The sequence below is a fragment of the Rhinopithecus bieti genome, unplaced genomic scaffold (genome assembly GCF_001698545.2).
Source record: "Rhinopithecus bieti isolate Rb0 unplaced genomic scaffold, ASM169854v2 scaffold_8911, whole genome shotgun sequence".
NCBI lineage: Eukaryota > Metazoa > Chordata > Mammalia > Primates > Cercopithecidae > Rhinopithecus > Rhinopithecus bieti.
The window spans coordinates 117,694-145,515 of record NW_016806084.1 but is presented as its reverse complement, the minus strand read 5'-3'; the positions used below and the strand labels follow the sequence as shown (position 1 = coordinate 145,515).

The window sequence follows — 27,822 nt, the reverse complement described above, 5'->3', positions numbered from 1 at the left end:
CCCAGATCTCGAGAGAGGGAAGTGGGGTGACGAGGTCGTGCACTGAGGGTGGACGCGGAGGCCAGAAGTAGCAGGCGGCCAGGGAAAAGAGGTGGAGAAAGGGAAAAAGAGGAGAAAAGTGGAGGAGGGCGAGTAGGGGGTGGGGCAGAGAGGGGAGGGCCCGAGTGCGCCCCCCGCCCCCAGCGCGGCTCTGCCAGCTCCCTCCCAGCCCAGTCGGCTACATCTGGCGGCTGCCCTCCCTTGTTTCCGCTGCATACAGACTTCCTCAGGCTGTGGCTGGAGGCTGCGCATCTGGGGCTTTAAACATACAAAGGGATTGCCAGGACCTGCGGCGGCGGCGGCGGCGGCGGCGGCGGCGGCGGGGGCTGGGGCGCGGGGGCCGGACCATGAGCCGCTGAGCGGGGCAAAACCCAGGCCACCGAGCCAGCGGACCCTCGGAGCGCAGCCCTGAGCCGCAGACTCCAACCAGGCGGCGACGAGGCCACACGCACTGAGCCAGCGACCCCCGGGCGACGCACGGGGCCCGGGAGCGCAACGATGGAGGCGCTAATGGCCCGGGGCGCGCTCACGGGTCCCCTGAGGGCGCTCTGCCTCCTGGGCTGCCTGCTGAGCCATGCCGCCGCCGCGCCGTCGCCCATCATCAAGTTCCCCGGCGATGTTGCCCCCAAAACGGACAAAGAGTTGGCAGTGGTGAGTTGCAGCGCTGGCCTCAAGGAACCAAGTTTAGACAAACTTCGGAGGCAAAAGATGGGGGTGTCTCTCCCCCTGCCCTCGGCGGTGGGCACAGAGTGGGGGAGGGGCTTCGGTAAACAGCTTGGGGGGTCTTTGGCAAGCTATTGGAGTGATGTCTTGCAACCGGTGGGGGATCTTTTGTAAGCAGAGAAGACCTTTGATGAACAATTTGGCAACCTTCAGGATACAGCAGTGGGGCGAAAAACAAGCCAGAGAGCGGGAGAGTGGTGACCTGGCATACTACTGGAAAGGGATTCTTATGTAAATGGCGGGGACCTCCTCTAGTATCTGGGACATTTGGCAAGGGGGGGCGGTCTTTGTAAACAACTTTTAGACACATCTGGGCAGTTGCTAAGGGCTCTCGCCAAGCGTCTTGGTAGGCCTTTGGCAAACAGCTAAAGGGGTCCTTTTTGCTAATGTGGGACTTTGGGAACGGGGCTCTGGCGCACAATTTGGGTAAACTTATGCGCGCATAAGGATGGGAGGGAGCTTGGCCAACGCGGGGCTTGGCAAACTTCTAGGAACCTTCGGCACAGATCCGGAGAGGGGCCTTTAAATAAACAGCTCAAGGGGGCCATTTGGGAAGTGATTGGGGCAGGAGGGAAGCAGAGAGCGCATCTTTTTTCACCTGGCTTAATGGACAAATTGGTCAAGGGTTGGGCCTCGGAAAGTTTCCTCGAACTTCTCCAAAGGGTCAGAGGAAAGAAGGAGAGAGCTTGCCTGGCAGGAGGGAGGAGGAGTGGGGCAGGCGCTGGAGGGCCCGGCGCGTGGGGCGGGGGCGGACTGCGCTCCACTCGGGTCGGAGAGCGGCCAGCGAGTCCTCCTTCCTGGCTGGGTTCCCAAACTGCGGTTCAGATGTTGTCTTGTGAGCGTGCGCGCGCCTGGCTGGAGGGACACTGAGCTTGGCCACAGTGTTGCGTAAGTAGGGCCTGAGGAGGGAGGCCAGCCAGGGACCCTTCAAGATGTCCTTTCCACTCCGGGGGATATCTGCTCCCTTGTTGCCTCAGCCACCCTGCCCTCCAGCCTCCCCTTCAACCTGTCTGGGAGAAGACGCCCATGCCCTCTGGTCACCCTAGGAACTCCTTCAGGAGACGACACCTACCCTCTCCCAACTCTCACCCTTTCCAAGCAGCTAGGTCTCAGCCCCTCTGGATAGATGGATTGGGAAACCTCTATACATTTTTAGAGGGCTACTTTTTTCAGGGGTCTGGAGCTGGCTAGCATAATGATGTGGCTGTTGGGTGGGGTTGAGAGTGGAGCTGTGGGACAATGACAAAGCTACTTGGGTTCCTTACACTTTTTCCAGCCAATGGGTCACAGGATGAACCCCTAAATTGGGGTTCAGCCTGGGGACCACATGGGTTCTTGGTGTGGAAGAGGAAGGAATTCAAGAGCCAGCCAACAGAATAAAGTGAAAACAAATTTCCTAAGAAGCCAAAGGAATAAAAGGGTGATTATTCCATAGGCAGACCAGGGAATGGGCCGCTTGAGTGAGTATACACATGGTTATTTCTTGATTATATGCTAAACAAGGGGCGGATTATTTAGGAGTTTTCCGGAAAAGGGGTGGGGAGTTCCTGGAACTGAGGGTTCCTGTCCCCCTTAGACCATATAGGGTAACTTCTCGATGTTGCTATGGCATTTATGAACTGTCATGGAGCTGGTGGGAGTGTCTAACGTATTTAATATCCTAAATCCTAATACATTATAATTAGTATATAATGAGCAGTGAGCAGACCAGAGGTCACTTGCATTGCCATCTTGGTTTGGGTGGGCTTTCTCCAGCTTCTTTACTGCATCCTATTTATTTATAGGGGTCTTTGTGACCTGACCTGTATGTTGTGAAATCAGTCCTGCCAACCTCCTGTCTCATTCTGTGACTAAGAATGCCTGCCCTCCTGGGAGTGCAGCCTAGCAGGTCTCAGCCTCATCTTACCCAGCCCCTACTCAAGATGGAGGTGCCTGGTTTGAACACCACTGACAAATGGAAGTCTGTGTTGTCCAGAGGCAATGCAGTGGGGGCTTAAGAAGATAGTTCTGGACTTAGACCGCGTGGCTTCAAATCAAAGGGTGCATGAACTAACTAGCTGGCCTAGTGATGATCTTGGGCAAGTGACTTCTCAGTTTCTTCATCTGCAAACTGGGAAATTTCGTATCTCAGGGTTAAAAGAGAGGCAATCTTAGCTGCTTACTTAGCACATGGTAAGTACTCAATAAGCACTAGCCATTATTCTTATTATATTATTATTATGTCCTTGGTTTCCCCTTTCCTAACTACTTCCAACAAGGCTAGGACCATTGTCAGAAGATCTCCTGGCTCCTTTCACCGTTCCAACAGGGCACTTGTCACATACTTCATTTTGGTTTTATTTGTGATCTATCAGCCTCCCTGCTAGGATTGAACTTTAGAGACAGAGCTGTCTGTCTTGTTCACCAATTTATCCTCAGCAGTAGCACTGGGCTTGGTACGTGGTAGGTGCTAAAATGTATTTGTTGACTAAATAAATGAGTCCGTTGCTCCCTGAACCTCTTTGCAGGGACCTGCTCAGTTTTGGCCTCAGTTTGGGCAAGGCCAGTTGTATGGCTCCTGAAGGACAGGACTGCTTTATTTTTGCAAATGGCTGATTCAGGATTTGAACCCAGGTTTGTCTGCTGCCAGAGCCCATGCACATAGTCATTGAATCTCTTTAGAAGAAAAAAGGAGGAAAAAAGTCCCCAAGTCACCAGCTGCAAGGTAGATAAATGAGTTGATAGAGGTAAAGGAAGGATGCTGGAGTATCACATTTCCTAGCACAGGCTCTGGAGCCTGATTGCTTTGTCCCAAATCCAGATCTACCATTTGTGAACTGTGTGATCATAAGCAAGTTTCTTAACCTCTCTGTGCTTCAGTTTCCTCCTCTGTATAACAGGGATAGTATATCTACATTACAGAGTTTTGAACATTAAATGAATTAACATATTCTGATTTTCGTGCCTGGGCATATAGTCAGCACCCAGCACCAACAAGTGGTAGCTATGCTCTCTATAGCTGTATGTCCTGTCGCTCAACTAATGGGTGACAGTGCTGATTTGGGAACCCGGTACTCTATCCAGTGCTCTGGGACCCCTGGCTTATATCCTGTCTGGACTATGGCACTGGGTTGGGGGCTGATTGCTACAGCCTGCTTTGGTTAATACTGTGCCATCCTAATGTGGCTGCTTGCCTTGGGGGTGTGCATTTCTTTCAGCAATACCTGAACACCTTCTATGGCTGCCCCAAGGAGAGTTGCAACCTGTTTGTGCTGAAGGACACACTAAAGAAGATGCAAAAGTTCTTTGGACTGCCCCAGACAGGTGATCTTGACCAGAATACCATCGAGACCATGCGGAAGCCACGCTGCGGCAACCCAGATGTGGCCAACTACAACTTCTTCCCCCGCAAGCCCAAGTGGGACAAGAACCAGATCACATACAGGTGCCAGGGCAGGGCTTGGGGAGGCAGGGCCATTGGGCTCAGGGACACGAGTCTCCTTGACCCATGCATTCTCTCCACTCAAGGGATCCATAAGGTGTCTTTTGTGAAGGCTTGGCATCTTAGGGAGTTTCAATACACAGTTCTTAGAAAATGAAGTCAGACAGACTTGAGTTTCATACTTGCTAGCCATCAGACATTGGGTTACTTTTCAGTGCTGTCAATGTTGGCTTTCCAGTCTACAAAATGGGGCTTTAAAAATGCCCTTTCTCACATGGTTGGTTGGGGAACTAAGCTAGACTGAACTAATACAAATGACTTCTATGATTTTTGACACAGAGCAAGAGTGTAGTAATGCTAGCCATTGTTACTGTTTTTAGATGAGGTCATTGGGATGGGCAGAAGGAACATGATAATTGGTAGCTAACTGGGTTTAGCACCCCAATTGGGTCATAAATCGTTGCTAATTGGGCCGAAAGCTGTGCTCTGTATGGCTGGTGCTGGGTTCCAATGGTGAGATCTTTGCCTTATGCCCTGTAATGCACTACTTATGGCCCTCCCCCACCAGCCAGAAGTGACAGATGGAACTCCTGAGCTGGGGCCTAAAAATGTTGACTGGCCTGGGACTCCCTGGGTCTTCAAGGTATCCTGGGAAGTTTGTTCTTGGCAGCGAGCCCTGCCCAGCCTACACACACATACGTGCAGGCACATGCTCACATATACATGCGCATACTTGTGCACCCTTCCCATGCTTGTGCATATACTTGTATGTTCACATACACACACACTCAAACTTTTTCACATATCTGTGCACACACACATACTTGCATATGCACACACTTATGCCCATGCATACACACTCACATACATTTCTACCACCTCCAGGATCATTGGCTACACACCTGATCTGGACCCAGAGACGGTGGATGATGCCTTTGCTCGTGCCTTCCAAGTCTGGAGTGATGTGACCCCACTGCGGTTTTCTCGAATCCATGATGGAGAGGCAGACATCATGATCAACTTTGGCCGCTGGGGTAGGCAGAAGATGGGGCAGAAGAGGGGCCAGCAGGGAACAGCGTCGAGACGAAGGGGCGAGATGGACATTAGAGGGGTGTGGGGATCCTGAGGGCAGCTTCGATAGGACAGTAGATGGTGTGGACCCTGGGGGTGGTTTAGATGGGGGCAACACAACACGGAGTGGACACTGGAGAGCCACGTTGACATAGGGGCAGATGGTGTGCTGTGGTGTAACCTGGAGGCCGTCTAAACCCGAAGCAAGTGGTCTACTATGCTGTCCAATATGGCAGCCATTAGGTAGAATATACATGGCTATTTAAATTCAAATTAGTTAAAAATTTAAAATCAGTTTTCAGGTCACACTGGGCACATTTCAAGTGCTCAAAAGACACAGGAGGCCAGTGGCTATTGATTTTGAACAGCACAGACAAATAATATTCTTCTTATCACAGAAAGCTCTGTTGGATGATGCTGGTAGATACTGAGGAAGTGTAGATATATGAGAGTGGTTTGGAAACAATGGAGCAGTGTAGACATGAGAAGAAGGGTCATAGAACCCGGGGCCAGGTGGCCATGTGAGTTTATGATGTGAACATTGCCAGTAGCACAGACATAAAGGTAGGTGGTATAGACACTGAGTGGTAAGTGATGAAGGTAAAGAGCATGGGAAACAGTGTAGACAAGTGGGTGGGTGGTACAGGCCTTGGTGACAAGGTGGGCATGAGGATTCGTGCAGATATTGGTGATAGTGTGACATGAAGGCAGGATTGTTGTAAGAGGGCAGTATTGACAAGAGGGTGGATGGCATAGACACTGGGGATGATCAGGATGGGGTGAGGACACTAGTGTGGTAATGTGTGTATGTGGTAGGTATAGTGTCATGGTGGTAGTGTAGACAATGAAGGTAGCGGGTATGGATACTGGGAGGCATGTAAACCTGGGAGAGCAGCATAGACCATAGGATGGTAACAACCGGGTCAGCAGATCTCTACTGAGCCCCTGTGTTCGCAGTCCTGGATAACCCCACTGGGATGAGGGAAGGGGACAGATGCTGGGTGGGCTGACAGGCTCCACATGTAGATGGGGTGGGAGGGGTTTCCAGGTCTAGGTGGCACAGCTAGAAGCTAAGACCCAATGTGTGTTTCAGAGCATGGCGACGGATACCCCTTTGATGGTAAGGACGGACTCCTGGCTCATGCCTTTGCCCCAGGCACTGGTGTTGGGGGAGACTCCCACTTTGATGATGATGAGCTGTGGACCTTGGGAGAAGGCCAAGGTGAGAAAGGGGCCCTCTGCATGCCCCAGACCTTCTCTCCTGTCCTCTCTCCACTCCATTTGCTTGGACCGGAGAGATGGGAGGGGAGGAAAGTCACACATCTGGGTGAGTCAGAATCTTGGTCTCCAAAGAAGGCATGGAGAAGTCCAACCTCCCCCTTCCATGTCACCCTTTAGTGGTCCGTGTGAAGTATGGGAACGCCGATGGGGAGTACTGCAAGTTCCCCTTCTTGTTCAATGGCAAGGAGTATAACAGCTGTACTGACACCGGCCGCAGCGATGGCTTCCTCTGGTGCTCTACCACTTACAACTTTGAGAAGGATGGCAAGTACGGCTTCTGTCCCCACGAAGGTGAGCATCCACTCTAGTCCCCAAGACTTTCCACCCCAAGCTTCCAGCTTCCCTGGCTCCCCACTGTGCTCCACCCTCTGAACTCTCCAGGACTGGCTGGCACTGCCAGTCAATGAGCATCCCTCCAACGTCCTTCACCCAGTTCCCCCTCAACCTGATCTGAGCCATTGCTGTTTCTCTCCCACCAGTACCATGATGAACATAATACTTTAATTAAATCAAGTCGACTTCTTTTTTAAGTTTCACCATTAGCAATCATTTAGGAGTCACAGATTTGATGTGCTAATTATTTCTTTCTTTCTTTCTTTTTTTTTTTTTTTTTTTTTTTGAGGCGGAGTCTCGCTCTGTCGCCCGGGCTGGAGTGCAGTGGCCGGATCTCAGCTCACTGCAAGCTCTGCCTCCCGGGTTTACACCATTCTCCTGCCTCAGCCTCCCAGTAGCTGGGACTACAGGCGCCAGCCACCTCGCCTGGCTAGCTTTTTGTATTTTTTTTTAGTAGAGACGGGGTTTCACCGTGTTAGCCAGGATGGTCTCAAACTCCTGACCTCGTGATCCGCCCGTCTCGGCCTCCCAAAGTGCTGGGATTACAGGCTTGAGCCACCGCGCCCGGCTTTATTTCTTACATATATTGGAGTAAACTTAGAACTATTACAATGCCCAGTGGTTCTCTCTAGAACCAGTCTTTATACTTCAATCAAGATTGATACTTCAAGAGCATGAGGAAAGGCTTGCTGGTAGCTGGAAACCTAGCAGTGTGATAAGGAGGCAGGACTCAGACCAGGGCTGGACTCAACCTGGTTTGCGAACTCCAACGGAGGAATTTCACCTATTCCTCCAGCCTTGGTCCTGATGCTGCCTCTGCTAATGCGTGCGTGCGTGTGTGTGTGTGTGTGTGTGTGTGTGTCTGGGCACAGGGGCTATACCATCTGCCTATCTTGGGCACTGTCTTTTTCTGCCTCCTGTGTAGTTTGTGTCTGCATCTCTGTGTCTTGATAAATACTTTAGGTTTGACTCAGTATTTGTGTTTGTGTGCTTGTCAGTGCCTGAGACACAACATTTTCAGAGATTTTGAAGCCACATAGGGGAAAACCTTTTAAAATGGGGTATAGATATTGACATACACACTCAATCCTTTCTAAAAATATCCTTAACACACTTCATAGTCATGATGGTGTATGTAACTTCATAGTCTATGAAGTCATCATATTTGATAATTCTGCAGATTGAAAGCCCAGAAAACCTGGGGAAAACGGAAAAAAGTCTAAAAATTTTTAACACTATCTTCTTTCCCATCTCACAAAGACTCTTTAATCTACATAGACTAAAGACTGTCTTTTTGTCTGTAATTTTACGTCTGTGAATCTCCCTAACTCCATTGTAACTGAAAACTAAGGACCAACCATCTTCACAGAACGAAAGAAACAAAGAACTAGTTAATTCCCTTCCTGTTTATGTTTTTATTACCAGAGCTAAACTTTATATTAAGTAAGAGTTTAAGCCATTCACCATTAATAAGTCAGAAATTTTGAAATAAAAATATTTTTTGTATCTTGCGTTTCCCGGTAGGGACTACATGTGGCATTAACCCTTCCCTGTGTCACCCCTCTGATAAGAACAGAATGCTTTGATGATAGATAGATGTGGAAACAGCTGTATTTCATAAGTTTGGGAAGGGTTATTCCCTGCATTGGACATTAGTTATTTACTTTGTGCTTAGCCAGATGCAAGTACGCACAACACGCACGTGTCTGGGTCTCGAGGCAGAGATTCTTGTTACTCAGCCCCTGCTGACTGCTGAGTCAGTGTCTGATTCTTGCCATCCTTGTCAGGGGAATTTGGGAGGAGACAGGGGCTTCCTGGGTGGTAGAAATGCGGCTGATGGGAGGTCAGAGGCAGGGGCTGGCATTGGTCAAAGTTAACACTTTGCCTTTTTCAACTCTGAGGCCACTAAGGTATCTGGACTCAGTCTTGCCTTTTCTCTAGGTGACATTTTTTTCTGGCATTGCAGGACAAAGTCTTTTGGTAGAGAGGGGAGCAGTGAGGATACAGGGCTCCAAGTTCTGTGGTGGAAGGCCAGGGACTGGGCTCCATTCTGGCCATGGTGGAGTTAACGGGGGCTGGTGAGGTCACCTCTGGCGCTGTTGTGCACAGATGGTCCTTGTTATGGACTTGTGGTTTTGCTAGTTGGCAATTCCAGAGACACACCATTTTTTAGCTTTGGGTGGATGAGGGGAAGACAGGGAGAATCCAAGACACACAGGCCAGGCTCTGAAATCCACTCCCTCCCCCAGCTTTCCAGTTATGGCCCCTGTCTTGAAGATGTCAAAGTAGAAGCCCAGAGTGTTTAGTAAAAGGAACCTGAAGGCACCACCTCCCTCTCCCTCCCTCCTCCTCTTCTCTCTTTCTCTCCCTCCTACAGAGACTGCAACAAGGCCATCCAGGAAGGGGCCTGGGGTTGACAGGAGGTAAAGCTTTCTTTCTGTGTATGCATGTGCACACACACATCTACATGTATGAGAGTGACAGACTGAGCAAGAGAGATTGAGATTGGTGTGTTTTGTAGTTTTTAGTTACAATCTTCATTCACTTGTTTCATTTATGTGACCATGAGCAGTTTGAGAACCAGCTTTGTCCTAGCCTTGATTTCTCCACCTATCAAACGGAGAGAGATTCTCGTGGTCCTGCCTGCCATGACTGATATATTCATGTCACACATCATTATTACATGAAATTTGCATGGTACAGGCGTGGACCAGGCAGTGTGGACAGTGACCTTGGGGCTGAGGCAGGATTCTAGAAGCCCTTGCTGTGTGCCAGGTGTCAACCATTTTGTTGTTGGGTGGTCCATAAGATCCCAGGGGAGGGATTGGGATAACCAGGGGAAGCAGGGCTTCTCTCTGGGAGCTCAGAGAAGCAGCTCCTTACCAACCAGTAGAGATGTTTTCTTAATATTTGAACAATGCATCAACTTCACTGATGTGAACCGGCAGATGGGCAGCCAGCCATGGAGGCATGTCTCATTCATATCCTTCTCTGTCTCCCCTACCCCTAGCCCTGTTCACCATGGGCGGCAACGCTGAAGGACAGCCCTGCAAGTTCCCATTCCGCTTCCAGGGCACATCCTATGACAGCTGCACCACTGAGGGCCGCACGGATGGCTACCGCTGGTGCGGCACCACTGAGGACTACGACCGCGACAAGAAGTATGGCTTCTGTCCTGAGACCGGTGGGTGCCACTACCTCTCCCTCCCTCAGGGCCCAGCACCTGCTGTCTGATAAAAAACCCATAAGACTCCCTGTACCAACCTCCTTTCCCCAAGACAGGGATGCTAAGACATATGTGCGAATGACATCCACACCCAAGATGTCCGTGCAGCTGGTCAGGATACTTGTCACCTGGTATGGCCTGGACACTGAAATCAGAACAGACATTGGGTATCAACAGTTGAATTGGTGACACCTAAATGTCAGGCCTGCTCAGGATCCTCTGACTGACCTGCATCCCTTTTCTCTCAGACTCTCTGACAGATACTTCTCTCTCCTCCTCTCTGACCCTGCAGTCTCTCTTCCCTGCCTTTCCTGGTCTGTATCTCCACCTTTTAGTCTGTTTTTTATTAAGAACTCCCTGCTTTCTTCCCTGTCCCCCTCCTGCCCTCCTTCTCTCCATTTCTCCCTCCTTTCCTTCTTCCCTTCCTCCAACAGGAATTTACTGAGTGCCTGCTTTGTGCAGCAGATGCAGAGGTTGGTCTCAGAAAAGCCCTGCCCAAGGGGGCTCACAGTTGAGGAGCGTGTGCTGGTGCCATCAGCTTCATCCAACTCCCTTTGCCCCTAGCCCATCTGCCCCTTTCCATGGGAGGCTCATTAGAACTCTGGAATCTGGCTTCCAGATTCCAGAGTTTGAACTGCAGCTGATACTTCCTAGCAGTGTTGGTTCAGGGAAATTTCATCATTTCTCCAATCTCCTGTTTCCCATCCATGAAAAAGGGGGTGCCATTCAGTCCCTCCTGCACAAGGCTGTTAGGGGTGGGGTCAGATGAGTCTAAAGATACAGTGCCCGGGACTGAGTCTGATTTAGGTGTGGCTTGCTAAGGTCAGCATCATGTCATTGCTTCCTGGTGGTAGCCTCAGACTCTTTGCTGTGCCTTGACCTGTATCCCTATCCCCACAGCCATGTCCACTGTTGGTGGGAACTCAGAAGGTGCCCCCTGTGTCTTCCCCTTCACCTTCCTGGGCAACAAGTATGAGAGCTGCACCAGCGCTGGCCGCAGTGATGGAAAGATGTGGTGTGCGACCACAGCCAACTATGATGACGACCGCAAGTGGGGCTTCTGCCCTGACCAAGGTACGAGGCCCTAGTCATTGGACAGAGACCCTGGACATCGCCCTTGCCCCTAAACTTGCCCCCAAAACCTTCCTGAGACCTCACCCACTTCAAGCATAGACACTGCCCCCCAGACACCCACCTACCCAGACCCGCCCACCTGGGCTGAGACAATGCCCATCTCTGGTGGAGCCAAGGTCCCTGCTTAGATCCTGCCCACCCAGGTGGAGGCACAGCCTCCAAAACCAGACCCTGGTAGACCAGATGCTGCTACTTGCCTCCTGGGCAAGAACTGGCCTTCCTGAGGAGTCACTGCTCTTGCCTTCCCCTTCAGCCACCCTCCAGGTGGGCTTGTAACTACCAAAAAATGGCTGAGTTCTGAGCACAGGTTACCAGAGAGACAATTCTCCTGAGACATTCCCACTGCACAAAGAGGTGCCTTCAAGGAGCTGGTGGGCAGCAGAAGAAAGGAAAAAAGGAACAGCCTCATGCTTGATCTGACCCCATGGTCCATGCAGCCCTGGGGGAGCCCCCAGAGCCCTCCCCGCCCCATCAGTCAGCACCATCTGTTACCAGGTGTAAATGGTGGGTCCTTGTCAGTCCTGGGTGCTGAGGATGCAGCTGGCTGGGACAACTCTCTGCCTCCTAGGACTCACAAGCTTGGGGGAGAGAGTGCCCAGGAGACAGCTTGTGACCTCACTGTGTGCTTGGTGCAGTGAGCAGGGTGCTTGGGGCCCTGTGCCCACTCCAGGCACAGGGCCCAGGGTTACAGAGTTACTTAGAGCTCCCTGATGGCCCACAGTGGCCAGGTGAGTGGGCAGGGCCAGGGCCTGTCAGAATTAGGCAAGCCTGTCTTTATGTTACTTTCATTCTTTATAATCATCATGAGATGGAACTTGGCAGAGGTCAGTGGAGAGAGGCTGGCCAAAGGAGGTTTTCTTATCCCCTGCTAAATTCCTTGCTAGGACACATTCTGATTTTACCAGCCTTCTACCTAAAGGTGGGATTCTCCATCTTCCTGAGTAGTTCAAGGATCCAGAGCTCAGTGACTCACCCAGGGTGAATATTATAGTCTCCTAGGGCTGCCATGACAAAGTGCCACAAACTTATGGCTCGAAACAAACCCCATGTATTCTTTCATGCTTCTGGGGGCTGAAGTCTAAAATCAAGGTGTCATTAGGGCCATGTTCCCTCTGAAGGATGTGTCACTCCAGTCTATGCCTCTGTCATGACATGGATGGCCATCTTCCTCCTCTGCCTGCCTCTCCTCTTTTATTTATTTATTTATTTTTTGAGACGGAGTCTTGCTCTTGTTGCCAGGCTGGAGTGCAGTGGCACGATCTCAGCTCACTGCAACCTCCGCCTCCTGGGTTCAAGTGATTCTCCTGCCTCAGCCTCCCGAGTAGCTGGGATTACAGGCATGCACCACCATACATGGCTAATTTTGTGTTTTTAGTAGAGATGGGGTTTCTCCATGTTGGTCAGGCTGGTCTTCAACTCCTGACCTCAGGTGATGCACTTGCCTCGGCCTCCCAAAGTGCTGGGATTACAGGTGTGAGCCACCGCACCTGGCCTCTCTCCTCTTCTTATAAGGTCACAAGCCATATTGGATTAAGGGCCCACTCTGGTCCAATCTGACTTCATTTTAACTTGCATCTTAATTACATGTGCAAAGACCCTATTTCCAAATAAGATCACATTCACAGGCCCCTAGGGTTAAGACTTGGGCAAATCTTTTCTAGGGGGACACATTTAACCACAACAGGGTGTGACGCAGGTTTTGCTTGCTGGCTGTGGCTCAGCCTGTGCAACCACGCTAAGCGGGAATGGTTTCTACTGCTTTCACTTGGGCAGAAATGGTGGTAACATGGGGCCAGCCTGTCCCCACTATCTTACCTCTTCAGAGAACCTGAGGAGCTGGGTTAGAGCTCATCTTTTATAGAGAGACACAAAAAGCCAGGAAGCAGGATTTTAAAATGAATGGGGTTTTAAATAAAAAATTCACAGATACTACTTGTCCTCTTCCTTTATAGCACATCTCTCCTGATACTAACCTGGAAAGAGACAAGAGGACTTTGGCTGACCCCACTTGGAGGCAATAGGCACTAATCTCAAAATTGTGTATTAATCCCAGAAAAAACAAATCAATACATGCCGCTTCCAGGGCTCTCAGCCTTACTGTGGGGCTGTCCTCAAAAGTCTGCCTCACTGGGTCAGGTCCTGATTTCTCTCTCATCTCTCTTCTTGTCTTTCAACCCTCTCCCCTCCCTGTAACCCTCAGGGTACAGCCTGTTCCTCGTGGCAGCCCACGAGTTTGGCCACGCCATGGGGCTGGAGCACTCCCAGGACCCTGGGGCCCTGATGGCGCCCATTTACACCTACACCAAGAACTTCCGTCTGTCCCAGGACGACATCAAGGGCATTCAGGAGCTCTACGGTAAACCTTGGGGGGTGGGGGGTAGGGTGGGGGGAGGTCATGTAGCCTGGGATGGAGGCCCAGGGGTTGGGACCAGCAAGATCTCATCCAGCCAGGAGTGCTGGAGACAAGGGCAGGAAGCGGGAGTGTTGACCTAGTCCTGGGAAGGCAGAGCAGCTCTGCAAGGGGATACTTGGATAACTCTTCCCTATCTGAACAATGCTAATATCCATGTCACTCTTAGCTCTCCATTTCTGGGTTTCTCCCATTTTCTAGGTGAGTAAGGTCACCTGGTGCAAGGTTACACAGGTTTGAGCAACCCAGTGGAGTTTAGAATCCAGAAGAATAGCCAAGTCCGGGACAGAATTTTCCGTCATGTGGAATTACCTTAACAATAGGCGGGTGGAAGCTTCTGGTTTTCATAATAAGCTTTGACTTTAGTATGTAATAGAAACAGAACAACCAGTGCCTTAAGCCAGTGATTTACTTATTGTTGGTGCTTACAGTGAGGCTAGAGTTTAAAAAGTCTGTTCTTTTTTTTTTTTTTTAATGAAATATTTAGCCGGCCGGGCGGGGTGGCTCAAGCCTGTAATCCCAGCACTTTGGGAGGCCGAGACGGGCGGATCACGAGGTCAGGAGATTGAGACCATCCTGGCTAACACGGTGAAACCCGTCTCTACTAAAAAATACAAAAAACTAGCTGGGCAAGGTGGCGGGCGCCTGTAGTCCCAGCTACTTGGGAGGCTGAGGCAGGAGAATGGCGTAAACCCGGGAGGCGGAGCTTGCAGTGAGCTGGGATCCGGCCACTGCACTCCAGCCTGGGTGACAGAGTGAGACTCCGTCTCAAAAAAAAAAAAAAAAGAAAAGAAATATTTAATGGTCCTAGTGATATCTGAGCCAGGCCAAAATAGTGAAAATGGTTCTTGAGTGATGAAGTTTGGGGACTGCTAGACTCAGGAAGAAGCCCAAGGTCTGCCGTGAGGGGTGCTGGGTTCAAGCGTAGCCTCTGTCCCTCACCAGCTGCAAGATATTGTGCAAGTCTTTATACCTCTTTGGACTCAGTTTCCTCATCTCTAAAAGAATTGCTTATTATGAAGAGTGCCCCACTCTCAGTGCTGGACACACCAGTGGCCCCCTGACTGCCCTGACTCTTGTGGATCTAAGAATCTGAGCTTTGGGTTTGAATCCTTGGGCAAGTCACTCAACTTTTCTGGACCTCAGTTTCCTCACCTGTGAAATGGTGCAATAATGATACCCCACTCTCAGGGATATAGAGAGGACCGATTTGGGTGATATCAGTAAAAAGCATATCTAAAGTTCAAAAGGCTCCAGGACTCCCAAAGTCCAGGCATCTTCTGTTATCTTACAGAGCTTACACTAAGGCCAGAAGACAATTTCTTCTGACTCTTAGCAGATTGGGTGGGCACCCCTGGGGGCTCAGCCTGGTGGGGAGAACCTTTGCAGCTGCAGAGAGTCTAAGGTCAGGTGTTCTCCCCCAGGGGCCTCTCCTGACATTGACCTTGGCACCGGCCCAACCCCCACGCTGGGCCCTGTCACTCCTGAAATCTGCAAACAAGACATTGTCTTTGATGGCATCGCTCAGATCCGTGGTGAGATCTTCTTCTTCAAGGACCGGTGAGTGCAGGAGCTTGCTTCTTGTCCTCCTTGTCTCCTGTCCTCTGCTCTTATACAATTATTCTTTTCCCTCATTCTTTGCTGAAGACCCCTCCAAGTGCTTCGCAGAATGACCTGTATTAGGCAGTTTCTGCTGTGTGTCAAACAACCTCCAGGTTTCAGTAGATTTTTTGCACCCAAGCATTTTGTTTGCTCTCTCATAGTTTGTGGGTCTACTAGTTATCTTGGCTTCCAGCTTCAGTTTGGGTTCAGGTATGCTCTGCCTGTTGTTCTCATGGGATTAGCAGCTACACATGGCATATGACATGGTGCTAGAGGCCAAATTGAACCACACAAGTGCATTTAAAGCCTCTACTCACATCTTGTCTGAGAATATTCCACTGCCTGAAATAAATCACATGGCAAATCCCAACACCTACCCTAGAGGGTGGTACTGCAAAGTCACGTGGAAATGCACATGAATGCATAATCCTAAAATCAAAATGGAGGGAAGAATTGGGAACAATAATTCAGTCTACAACAGGCCTTCTTCTAGAATGGCGTTGCCCTCAAATGGCCAGATTACTCTGTGTATGGGTGGTGAGTGACTGCAGAGTAGAAAGAGGTGGTATTCTACATGCTATAGATAAAAATCACCACTCAGTTGACTAAAGGCTGAGGTTTACCGTAATGTCCTAGCTCCCTGGAGAATGGCAGGCAGTATCTAGTACCTCATTAAAGGATCTGTCCTTCCATTCTTCTATCATCCATCCATCTACCCATCTATCCATCCATACCTATATCTTTCCATCCATCATCCATCCATCCAGCCAGCCATCTATTATCCATTATTTATGATCTAGCCATCCATTATTCATTATTCATCCATTTATTCATTCATAGAGGGTAGTAGTTGAGAAAATGGACCCTGAAGCCAGGTTGTCTGGGTTAGAATTCTGTACCTGCTACTTACTGGTTATATAATCATAGCCACATTAATTAAGTATCTTCTTTGTACCTTGGTTTCCTCATTTATAAAATGTGGCTAATATTCCAACCTATCTCCTAGGGCTGTTGTAAGGATTAGATTAACTTAGCGCTGAGAGCAAAAATAATGCCTGACACAGAGTAAGTGTATTCATATTAGCTATTATTGACAAATAATTGTTTGGCATCTACTGTGACAAATACTTTGCTAGGCTTTAGTAGCTGGAGGAGGAAGAATGATGTTCTTGGGACAGTGGGGCTGGGGGCTGCTAGATGAGTGTTCTCAAAGACAGGAGCATGGGCCTCTCATAACAGAACCACCTAGAGTGTGAGTATTAAAAGGTGGGTTTCTGCCCCCAGAGTGTGAGTATTAAAAGGTGGGTTTCTGCCTCAGCTTCAGACTCTCCTGACTGGAATCTCTGGGGATAGGCCCCAGGAATCTGCATTTTAGCAAACTCTCCCAGTGATTCTGATGCACATTAAAGTCTGTGCATCACAAGTCCGGTTTGAGAAATAGGCATATAGAGAACTGACATGGCAGGATCAAAGAAAAGTGATCGCAGAGGCATTAGGTGCTTTTGTGGGCACATCCCAGTCAAGGAAGTCTTCACAGATGCAGCAGCATTTGAGCAGAGCCTTTAAAGGAGAAGCAAGAATCTGATGGGAGTGACAAGTTAGGAGGTTCTTTGAGACAGAGGGACCTGCAGAGCCAAGCCATAGTGATGTGAAAGTTTCTGGATTAACCAGCGAGAATCTGGTGAAGCTAGAAGATGTTCCATAAACTTTCAAGAAGGATTTCCTCTACTCTAGGCACTGGGCCAGATTCTGGGGTGCAGATGCTTTGCCCTTCACAGGGTCTGCTGGCCAATGGGGAAATGGCAAGAATGCAATGAGAGATGAGACTTAGAATGTAGTGAGAAAAATCAGGTCCCATCAGGCCTCGAATGCCCAAACCGGGGTATATAACAGCAGATGTCAGCGCTGCTCTGCAGTCCTCATTGTAAGGATCTGGCAACGTCCTTCATCTGGAGCACCTCCCACTAAGAAAGCCCTGACCACACATGCAGATCTCAGATGTGTGGGGCCTAGGAAAGGATGCAGAACCCAGGCCCAGGCTGGAGCCATCCCTGGCCTACCACATCACAGTTTTCTTTCAAAAGGAACTTGATGAATGTTTAATGGGCTTGTTTGATTAACCAGTAAATATTAAACATCAACCATGAACAAAAATTGCTGCTAGACACTGGTGAGGGTGGGGGTCGTGAAGGACAGTATCACAGGGTGATTAAACTCAGACTTTGGAGTCAGATCTGGATTTGAATCTTGGTAATAACTAATCTACTTAGTCATTGATGTAGTAATAACTAAGTAATCTGAATCTTAACCTCTCTGAGCTTCATTTGCTAAATAAAAATTGTGACACCTTCCTATGTTAGGATGTTTTGCTGCAAAAACAGAGATGATCCCTCTGCAAACTCAATCCAACCTAAACAGTAGAAAGAAATTGCTTTCATATGGTACAAAGTCCAGGGGTATAACTGCCTGCAGGGGCAGAGAGAGGGTCAGTGACTTGATGTCATTGTCCACTGCAAGCCTCTGCACTGAATTCATCCTAAGGCCGGTTGCCCCTTATGGTCACAAGAAGGCTACCAGTGGCAATTGGGGCTCTAATCCCTCCCCTCTCCCAGGAAGTGAGAGAGAAAGAGACACTCACAGATACGCACACACAGACCCCCAGATGTGAAATAAGTCTGTGTGTTCCGTCTTAACACTACTTGAAGTCATATGGCAACTGCTGAATCAGTAACAGTGCCAGGGAATGCTAAACTCTGATTGGCTTAGACCAGTTCTCAAACTTTGGCATGCATTAGAATCATCTGGAAGGCTTGTTAAAAAACAGATTCTGGGCCCCAAGCCCAGAGATTCTTATCTGTAGATCTCTGGAAGGACCTAATCATTTGCATTTCTAATGAGTTCTCAGGTGCACAGATGCTACTGGGCAGGAGACTGCACTTGGAGAACCAGTGGCTTAGACCAATCAGTATCTACCCCTAGAATGGGAGTTGGGGACACAGGGTCTGAGGAGATGAAGGCTGGATCATAAATGTGGAGTTTTGTGAGGAAGGATGGTGGGGAAATAGATAATAAATGCTAGGTAGACCATCCAGAGTGCATGCTGTCTTATAAGATTGTGAGGATTAAATTACAAGGCACAAAAAGCGCATGGCACTTAGCAGGACCTCAATCAATGATAACTCTTACTCTTGACAAAGTACACAAATTCATTTCATTTTAATTCAGGAAATACTTGAGTGTCATCAGCTACTGCCCCGATTGGCTTCTAATCAAACAGGAGAGTTAAGACAAACAGACACTACTGTTCCAGGCACTCAGAGTTGATGATTTTGAGAGGCTTAGAGAGGGAAAACACAATATGGACAGAGGTAGTCAGGGAAGGCTTCCTGGAGGAGGTAGAGGGAGAGAACAAGGTAGGAGGATATTTTTCAGCTCCGGCAGATTGCAGACAGAATCTCTGCCCGTTCTCCAGTCCTTCTCCAACCTTCCTTTGATCTTGCCTCCCACTCCCATCAAGGAATCATCTCTGGAATGTTTCTGGGTGGGTTTGGGGGGTACGTGTGGTTCGAGCTGCAGGGTGACTGAAGATGTGGTTTCCTATGCCCCCTTGCCTCCTGCCAGGTTCATTTGGCGGACTGTGACACCACGTGACAAGCCCATGGGGCCCCTGCTGGTGGCCACATTCTGGCCTGAGCTCCCGGAAAAGATTGATGCCGTATACGAGGCCCCACAGGAGGAGAAGGCTGTGTTCTTTGCAGGTGTGTGGGAAGCACCCTTCCTTGGCCCTCAGTTCCACAGGACTCTGCACTAGGGCTCTTGCGTGTCCCAGGCTCACTCCCCCTCCCAAACCACAGTTCCTATGCACCCGTGGGTGCTCCCTCTCCTTTATGGATTCATTCTTTCAACATCATTTCCCAAAGTGTGCAACTCATCTGAGAGACTGGTTCCGACACCCAACATCAGACAGCATTAACTCTCAGTGTACACATTTCATTTTCTTAATTCTTTTCAATCATCTCATTTCTTTTCTAGAAGAAAAAAAAGTCTCAGTTTAGTGCTGGTGTGTCCCTAACACCTTTGTAGTGATACAGTCTTTGGCAGGTAACAGTTTTAGTTCGAATGTTTTAAAGATTTGTTTTCATTTTTACTTTTAAACATAAATTGATTTTAACAGAGGTAGTTAGTTATAATAGGGTGAAGTTTCAAATCAGGACAGAAACGGATTATTCAGTAACTGATATTTTGACAGTCAAAAAACATTTTTTAATAAATTTGTTTTTAAAGATTTCCAAATGAATTCACTGAAAGCTGAATGTTAAGTAAATAATAGTACAAGGAGTCCCTAGAAGTGGTAAAATCATCAAGGTGAGGTCTGTATGGCTAAGGTTTGGGAAGCCCTGCTCATTTAATATTTACTGGAGCATTTCCACCTGCTGGGCTTTGCCAGACCCTGGGGATACAGGCTCTGCCCTCACGTTGCTCACAAACTACTTGGGGAGACAGACAGCTGGGCTGTTATGAGGGGGTAAAGAAGGACTTAGGAGGTCCCTGCCCTGGTCTGAGGTGGGATCCTAGAGAAGATAAAGGCTCAGCCAAGACTATGGGTACTTACTGTCTCCACCACCTGGCTCCCATCTCCCCCATCCCACCATAATCATGGGTCCTGGCCAGGACAACTGCTGGCTCCTAGGGCACCTTTTTGCAAATTAGCAAAAGGTGCCTCTTCATGGCAGGCAAGGCCCTTAGAGTGCACGACTTGGTGAGCAGAGTGTGAGCTGGATTTATCCCCCAACTCACGTCCTTGACCAGGCACCTTCTGTAATTGACGTCTGAAGCCCTCTGTGTGAGCCCTGATTCTGGGCACTGCAACCAGGAGTGAGCAGGAAGTTGCACTCTGTTGGGAATGGCTGCAGTGGGGCCCGAGGACAGACAGATGATGGGAGGAACAAGCTGGCCTAGGGCATGTCAGCACCAGCCAACACACCCTTTGCTTCCACCCTAGGGAATGAATACTGGATCTACTCAGCCAGCACCCTGGAGCGAGGGTACCCCAAGCCACTGACCAGCCTGGGACTGCCCCCTGATGTCCAGCGAGTGGATGCCGCCTTTAACTGGAGCAAAAACAAGAAGACATACATCTTTGCTGGAGACAAATTCTGGAGGTAAGGGAGGGCGGTGGGTAGGACAGCAGCACAGTTGGCTGTGAGAGACAGAGAAGCCGTCCCTCCTGGGTCGAGTTCAGAGGTCGGTGGGCTCTGGATGCCCTCTCTCTGGTCTCTAACCTCTTTGGTCTCTAACACCTCTGAGACGTCGCCAAAGGTGAACCATTCTTGTCACATTGCTGATATAATTCTGGTTGGAACATCCTTTCCCTTTGCAGAATTCCTTTGATTGGCCCATGTCTGGTCTGGACCCCCACATTTTGAAATGACTCACTGAAGAAGGGGGTAATAAAAATAAAGATAGTAACTGCTCCTACTGACACTGTGTGCCAGAGACTGTCCCAAGGACTCTGTGAGGTGGGAATTATTACTCCTCCCATTTTACAGCTGAGGAAACTTGGGTTCAGGAAGGTTAGGTAACCGTGGCTGGACACAGTGGCTCATGCCTATAATCTCAGCACTCTGGGAGGCCGAGATGGGCAGATCACTTAGGTCAGGAGTTCCGGATCAGCCTGGCCAACACGGTGAAATCCTGTCTCTACTAAAAATACAAAAAATTAGCTGGGCATGGTGGTGCATGCTTGCAATCCCAGCTACTCAGGAGGCTGAGGCAGGGGAATCACTTAAACCCAGAAGACAGAGGTTGCAGTGAGCCGAGACCATGCCACTGCACTCCAGCCTGGGCAACAGAGTGAGATTCCATCTCAAAAAAAAAAAAAAAAAAAAAAAAGATAGAAAAAGAAAAAAAGAAAGGTGAAGTAACCAGCTTGGAGTCACACAGCCAGACAGGGACAGGTTGGGATTTGAACCCTGGCATTCTGTCTCCTGGGAAAACATGTTAGTCTTTACTACTATTCTGTACCTGAGATGGTGGGGTGGGGGATTCCAAGAGATGGGGGAACATGATGGCAGAGGACAAAATATTAAGAAGACTTAGGATGGGTGCAACAGTCATCCATAGAAACCAGCATCCAAATCAGACCCTTTGGAAGGAGCAGGCACCCTGTGGCATGGCCACAGCAGGCCCATGGCTGTGGGTACAGGTTGGCAGGGGAACAGTTTGGAAGCAGGTGGTTCTGTGCTCCAGGTTATCTACAGGGAAGGGTCCAGTTCTGAGGGGCTATGGTCATGACCAGGGAACCTAATACCCAGGAGTGGCTGGGAGAGGTAGCCCAAACCTCAGGAGTTTGACTGTAATTCTTCACACTTTCTAGCAAAGGAAACAGAGGTCCAAAGAAATTAAATAACTTGTCCAAGCTATTGAGATACGTGTGTTTGCACAACGCCAGGATTATAGCTACTTCTCTTGTATTCTAACCGAATGCCCCCTCCACTATACCTGCCAGTCCATTTGATTAGTGGGGAAAGAGTGGTTGGAGCACAAAGACTTGTGGTGTGTCTTTCTATCCCCTCCCTCCTGGTATCCCCACATTCCTTCCGTGGCTGCCACTGCATCTGGGCTCTACCCAAGAATTTCAGAGGGCACTCCCTGAGGCCTTTGTCTGCCATCCCCAAAACAATCCCATTTACTTCCCAAGGCCTCTGTCTTCTCCCCCTTCCCTCCTCCCCACTCTTCTGCCCCCCAGCTGCCCTGCATTCAGAAACTCTTTATATCCCAGGCCTGCCCATGTCAGGGTGGAATTCCAGACATATTGCTAAGACACTTAGCAACCTAAGCTGATTGATATCTCAAGCCTCAAGAAAGAAAACAGTCAGGCAGGAAACCACAGAGCAGGCTTTCCACCCACAGGCTCCAGACGCTAGCAGGCGCGTGTGCGCGCGCGCGCACACACACACGTACTGCGAATGACATCTCAGCATTGTAGGAGCCCTCAATCTCCAAATCTTAGAATTGTGGCTGGTGAGCGGCACAGACCCACAGAAACGTGAATCTTAGAATCCTAAAGCTCTGGTGTTTTCAGATTACGGTGTTGGAAGGACTTTTTAAATCACTTTCCCAGGCACTGTATCTATGTAAACATGCAAAAACAGACCTGTTCCCAGCATATAGGAACATGATTGTGTGCGCACGTGCGCACACACACACCCACACACCCACACACACACAGGCATGCAGGTTGTGGCAGTGCCTTGCTGGGTTTCCAGGCGGAGTTATTTGCCTCCCAGTCCTTTTCCACACAAGCCCACCTCCCAGAGCCAGAGCCAGGACAGACAGCCTGCTCTACAGAGGAACCACCCTGAGACTTCCTGAAAAGGGGCAGAGCTGAAAGGCCTATCAGAAGCTCTGGGTTGGCTTCCAAAGGAGACAGATCACTATTCCAAGAGAAGTGGAGAGGAGTCTGCAGAGGCCCCAGAGGCGTCTTTGCTGGAGAAGGAGAGAGAGCTCCACAGTGACAGAGACTGAGCAGCTGTCTTCAGCATGCCAGGAAGAGCTCAGGCCCTGCTTAGAGAAACTTTCACTAAGCCACAAATATATGTTCAACATCTGCTGTGTGCCAGGCACTTAGCTAGCTGCTGGAGAGACAGAGTCAAGAAATCATCACACCCTGCCCTCATGTAGTAGAATGAGGGAAAATTATGCAAACACATTTGAATCGGATAATGATGGCTGTCAGTATGGGGCCCCTACCACAGCCCAGCCTGAGACTATGCATATCACCTATATTTCTCAGTTGAGGTAGATACTGTTAGCTCCTTTTCCCAAGTGTGGAAACTGAGGCTAAAGTGGCTGAAAAAAGCTGGGACACAAATGTCTGTGTTCTTAACACCTGCTATACGCGGCAACTTCTAAAGCTGCAGAGAAGTACCACATCTTTGGACACCACAGTGCTTGCATTCTTTCTGGATGAAAAGAGCTTGGAAGCAAAATAGTTCTCTTATCTGAGCCTCAGTTTTCTCATCTGTAAAAGTGGGCTTGACTTCTGCCATCCCCACCTTCAGTGGGTAGAATGAGAAAGAAATAAAGTTCAAGCATGGGCCACACATCTCCGAACCATCCTAACACTAGGGAATGTAGTTTGAGGGCTCGGTGGAGGTGCCTCGGATGGGAGTGTTGGGATTTTGAGCTAGGGAACTTGGTTTTGGTGCCCCAGGCCATGAGGAAGCATGCCAGATTTTGTAAGAACGAGTCTAATGCTGCAGCTGGGATTAAGGAAGGTTTTTCTGGCAGTTATTTGGGGTGATGGCTGAGGGAGAAGGTCCCTCTAGAAGGGAGCATATAGGGAAAGCTACTGTTGGGGTCCAGGGTGGAGGTGGTCAAGGCTGGCTGCAGAGAGGAAGAGAACCCACTAGGAGGCACTGTGGAGCAAAGGGTGGCTGCTACCAGGATGGGATTGAAACAGATCCGTCTAGAAACAGTTCCACTTGGGCAAGGCTTGATCTTGTTTACTAGGATATCCATAGCTCCCATAGTGGGAGCTCAGTAAATATCTGTGGAATAATGAAGCGGAGAAGCAAAGGAATCAACATGACAGCAGCGTTTAAAAAGTTCTCCAAAAATCTTAAAAAACAGAAGGGTTGCTAGCCAGGAGAAGAACATACCAACCGGCGTCCAAAGTATCTACCTAAATTAAAGGCGGGGCCCAGGATTGCTGCGGCCGGAACTGTGGTGGCACCCTGTGACTAACAGGCCTTGGACTCACACGTACCTACCACCTTGCATTGAAACTTCACTGCCCCAGCCGTGATCATCTCCCAGGGCAGGGATTGTCATCTCCCTTGATAGATGAAGAAGCAGCAATTTTTCCAAGCCACGAAGTGAAAGAGTGGTGGGGCAGGTTCCCATTCCTGGGCTTCTAGTTTAGCGCTCCTTGGATTACAGCAGGGATTTGCTTGCAAGGGAGCTAACATTTCTTAAATACCTACTAAATATTTATGAGACATGGGGATAGAGGCTCTGCATGTGCTATTTGATTTAATGCATGCATTAAATTAAATACACGAAATTAGACACAACCCCATTTTACAGCTGGTAAAACTGAGGCTGTATGGAAAGTGGTTAACACACTGTTTGGCATGTAGTAAGTGCTTTAGAAATGTTAGCAGTAATCATGAGATTGTTTTTATGGGGTCATCCAAAGTCATATAATTAAAAGTGGTAGATTTGAGGTTCAGACTCAGGTCTGATTCCATGCTCTTCCTTCCACTGCAGCCGGCTGCTTCCCTGAATGGCTAGGTCTGGTTTCCCAGGCCTACCCAGGAGCCATCAGCTGGGTGCTTCCATCCAGGCTAGGGGGGGAAGTGTCTTTTAGAGAGGGCCTGCTGGTTCACTGTGTCTGTTTCTTTACAGATACAATGAGGTGAAGAAGAAAATGGATCCTGGCTTCCCCAAGCTCATCGCAGATGCCTGGAATGCCATCCCGGATAACCTGGATGCCGTCGTGGACCTGCAGGGCAGCGGTGAGCCACCCAGGACTGTCTCCGCTTTCTAGGACTCCCCGCCCCTAGCCAGGGTCCAGCTCCTTGCAAACACACACTTCTTTATTGTGCAGGGCAGGCAGGCAGGCGGCGCCCGGGAAAACAAATCAACTCCTTCATCCCAGTGCTGGGAAGGTTTCCAGCTCCCTGACCTCTGCTCCTTGGCCTGGCTCCAGGCAGTAAGACCCAGAAAGACTTCTCACAGCTGCAGGGCCTGGAGCCAGGGCAGGGGAGGATGGAAGGCCTGGCCTGGGGGAGGAGGAAGGAACATGGGCTCTGTGCTGTGGATTCATTCTGGGGTTTGATCCAAGTCCTTTTGGGTTTCGTAGGCCTGTGACCACCTCCCATTAGCAGAAGGATGGCTCCATTTGAGACAAGGCAAACTTTGTCATGCTCTGTTGCTCATGTGGCAAAGATCCCCTACTCAGCCAGTTTGCCCCTGGCCCCTTGCTGATTAAAACACAACCAGTAGCAGCGAGGGATAGAATTTGGAGTTTGAAAGTCATACTCTTGAGGAGGCATCTGTGAGCTCTCTAGGGTCCTGGAACTGGATCCAGGTTGGCTTTTTTAGAGGAGAATTTTAACTAAATCCCACAGAATTTTTTTTTTTTTGAGCACCTACTGTATGCTAAGCACAGGTCCTGACCTCCAGTAGCTGAAGGTCTTATATGTCCAAGAAAAAGCAGTGTACAATCAGATGCTAGACTAGGGATTATCTTCAAGAATAAACATCTATTGAGCACCTACTACATGCTAGCATATTAATAGTAAATGAGATTATGTGTGTCAGGAGTCATAAATTCCAACAGCTCCATGGGTCAGGCAGGTAGCACAAATGAGTGAAGCAGGCAGGGGCAGACAGTGGGGAATTGTGGAGTCTGCGCTGAATCAGAGAGCACGTGCCTCATTTACAGGAGACAGTTGCTTCTCACCTTCACATAATTATTGGCGGGCAAGATTAGGGGCTTAGGCCAGGTGCCATGGTTCACACCTGTAATCCCAGCACTCTGGGAGGCCAAGACAGGAGGATTGCTTGAGCCCAGGAGTTTGAGACCAGCCTGGGCAACACAGTGAGACTCTATCTCTGCAAAAAATATTTTAAAAAACATTAGCTACATGTGACGGCACACACCTGTAGTCCCATAGTCCCAGCTACTGGGGAGGGTGAGCAGAGAGGATCGCTGGAGCCCAGGAGTTTGAGGCCGCAGTGAGCCGTGTTCATGCCACTGCACTCCAGACTGGGCGACAGAGTGAGACCTGGTCTCAAAAAAAAGAATGGAGTCTGGTGGTGTTAGATATTCTATATTAGGTGTTCTATTTTTTAAAATAGAAGCCAGAAATCTGTATTTTTGTGTGACTTTTCTGGATGTTTACATGTTGGCAAGTTATTCAGATTTAAAGACAAAACAAAACAAAAAAACTTGTGAGAGTCAAATAAAAGCCATCTGTGGGTCTGATAGGACTGGACGTATCCAGTTTTGCCACCTCTGGTACATGGAATGTGCTTAGTTTGATGTTTGTGTTAAGTGGGGTTATTGTTTTTAATAATAGCATATGTTATCTGACTTAATGCTCACTGCAAGCCCTAGAAGGTTGATATCTTTATCCTCATCTTAGAGATGAGTGAACAGGGAATAAGAGAGCTTATTTCACAGCCATTTCCCTTCTTCCAGTCCCAGAGGGGCTCTTCTGGGCTTTTATTGTGTTTTGGTTTTGGTTTTGTTTTCTTTTCTTCAATCAGCTCAGGCTGAAACAATTGAATTTTGTTTTTTTAGAGACAAGGTCTTGCTCTGTCACCCAGGCTGGAGGCACAAACATAGCTCACTGCAGCCTCAAACTCCTGGGCTTAAGTGACTCTCTCACATCAGCCTCCCAAGTAGCGTGGCCTACAGGAATGCACCACTATACCCAGCTAATTTAAAAAAAAAATTTTTTTTTGTAGAAACGGGGATCTCTTTATGCTGCCCAAGCTGGTCTCGAACCCCTGGGCTCAAGCAGTCCTCCTGCCTCAGCCTTTCAAAGCTCTCTTCTGGTTTAAAAACTTCTTCCCTATGCCAGGCAGAAATTCAAAGTTCCTGGGAAACTTCTGTGTGCCAGAACGTCAGGATAAGGGGGTCACAGTCTCTTCTTTATCCCAGGTCACAGCTACTTCTTCAAGGGTGCCTATTACCTGAAGCTGGAGAACCAAAGTCTGAAGAGTGTGAAGTTTGGAAGCATCAAAGCTGACTGGCTAGGCTGCTGAGCTGGCCCCGGCTCCCACAGGCCCTTCCTCTCCACTGCCTTCCATACACCGGGCCTAGAGCACTAGAGAACTACCCAGAGGGGCCTGGCAGCTGTGCCTTCAGCTCTACAGCTAATCAGCATTCTTACTCCTACCTGGTAATTTAAGATTCCAGAGAGTGGCTCCTCCCTGTGCCCAAGAACAATAGATGCTGATTGTACTCCTCCCAGGTGCCCCTTCTCCCTCCAATCCCACCAACCCTCAGAGCCACCCCTAAAGAGATACGTTGATATTTTCAATGCAGCCCTGCTTTGGGCTGCCCTGGTGCTGCCACACTTCAGACTCTTCTCCCTCCACAACCTTCTGTGGCTCATAGCACCCTTGGAGCCAATGGAGACTGTCTCAAGAGGGCACTGGTGGCCCGACAGCCTGGCATAGGGCAGTGGGATAGGGGCATGGCCAGGTGGCCACTCCAGAGCCCTGGCTTTTCACTGCTGGCTGCCTTAGAACCTTTCTTACATTAGCAGTTTGCTTTGTATGCACTTTGTTTTTTTCTTTGGGTCTTGTTTTTTTTTCCACTTAGAAATTGCATTTCCTGACAGAAGGACTCAGGTTGTCTGAAGTCACTGCACAGTGCATCTCAGCCCACATAGTGATCGTTCCCCTGTTCACTCTATTTAGCATGTCCCTACCGAGTCTCTTCCTCCACTGGATGGAGGAAAACCAAGCCATGGCTTCCTGCTCAGCCCTCTCCGCCCCTCCCTTCAACCGTTCCCCATGGGAAATGTCAACAAGTATGAATAAAGACACCTATTGAGTGGC

General features: G+C 49.2%; 1 protein-coding gene across 1 annotated transcript; it reads left to right on the top strand.

Moving 5' to 3' along the window:
• Positions 1–27,822, top strand: MMP2 (matrix metallopeptidase 2). The gene is made up of 13 exons (XM_017874621.1): positions 1–690; positions 3,960–4,186; positions 5,069–5,217; positions 6,348–6,476; positions 6,653–6,826; positions 9,879–10,052; positions 10,995–11,168; positions 13,429–13,584; positions 15,063–15,198; positions 18,862–18,998; positions 20,243–20,402; positions 24,652–24,761; positions 26,918–27,822. Exons 1-13 carry the CDS (start codon positions 538–540, stop codon positions 27,019–27,021), a joined length of 1,983 nt encoding a protein of 660 aa, XP_017730110.1. The 5' UTR covers positions 1–537; the 3' UTR covers positions 27,022–27,822.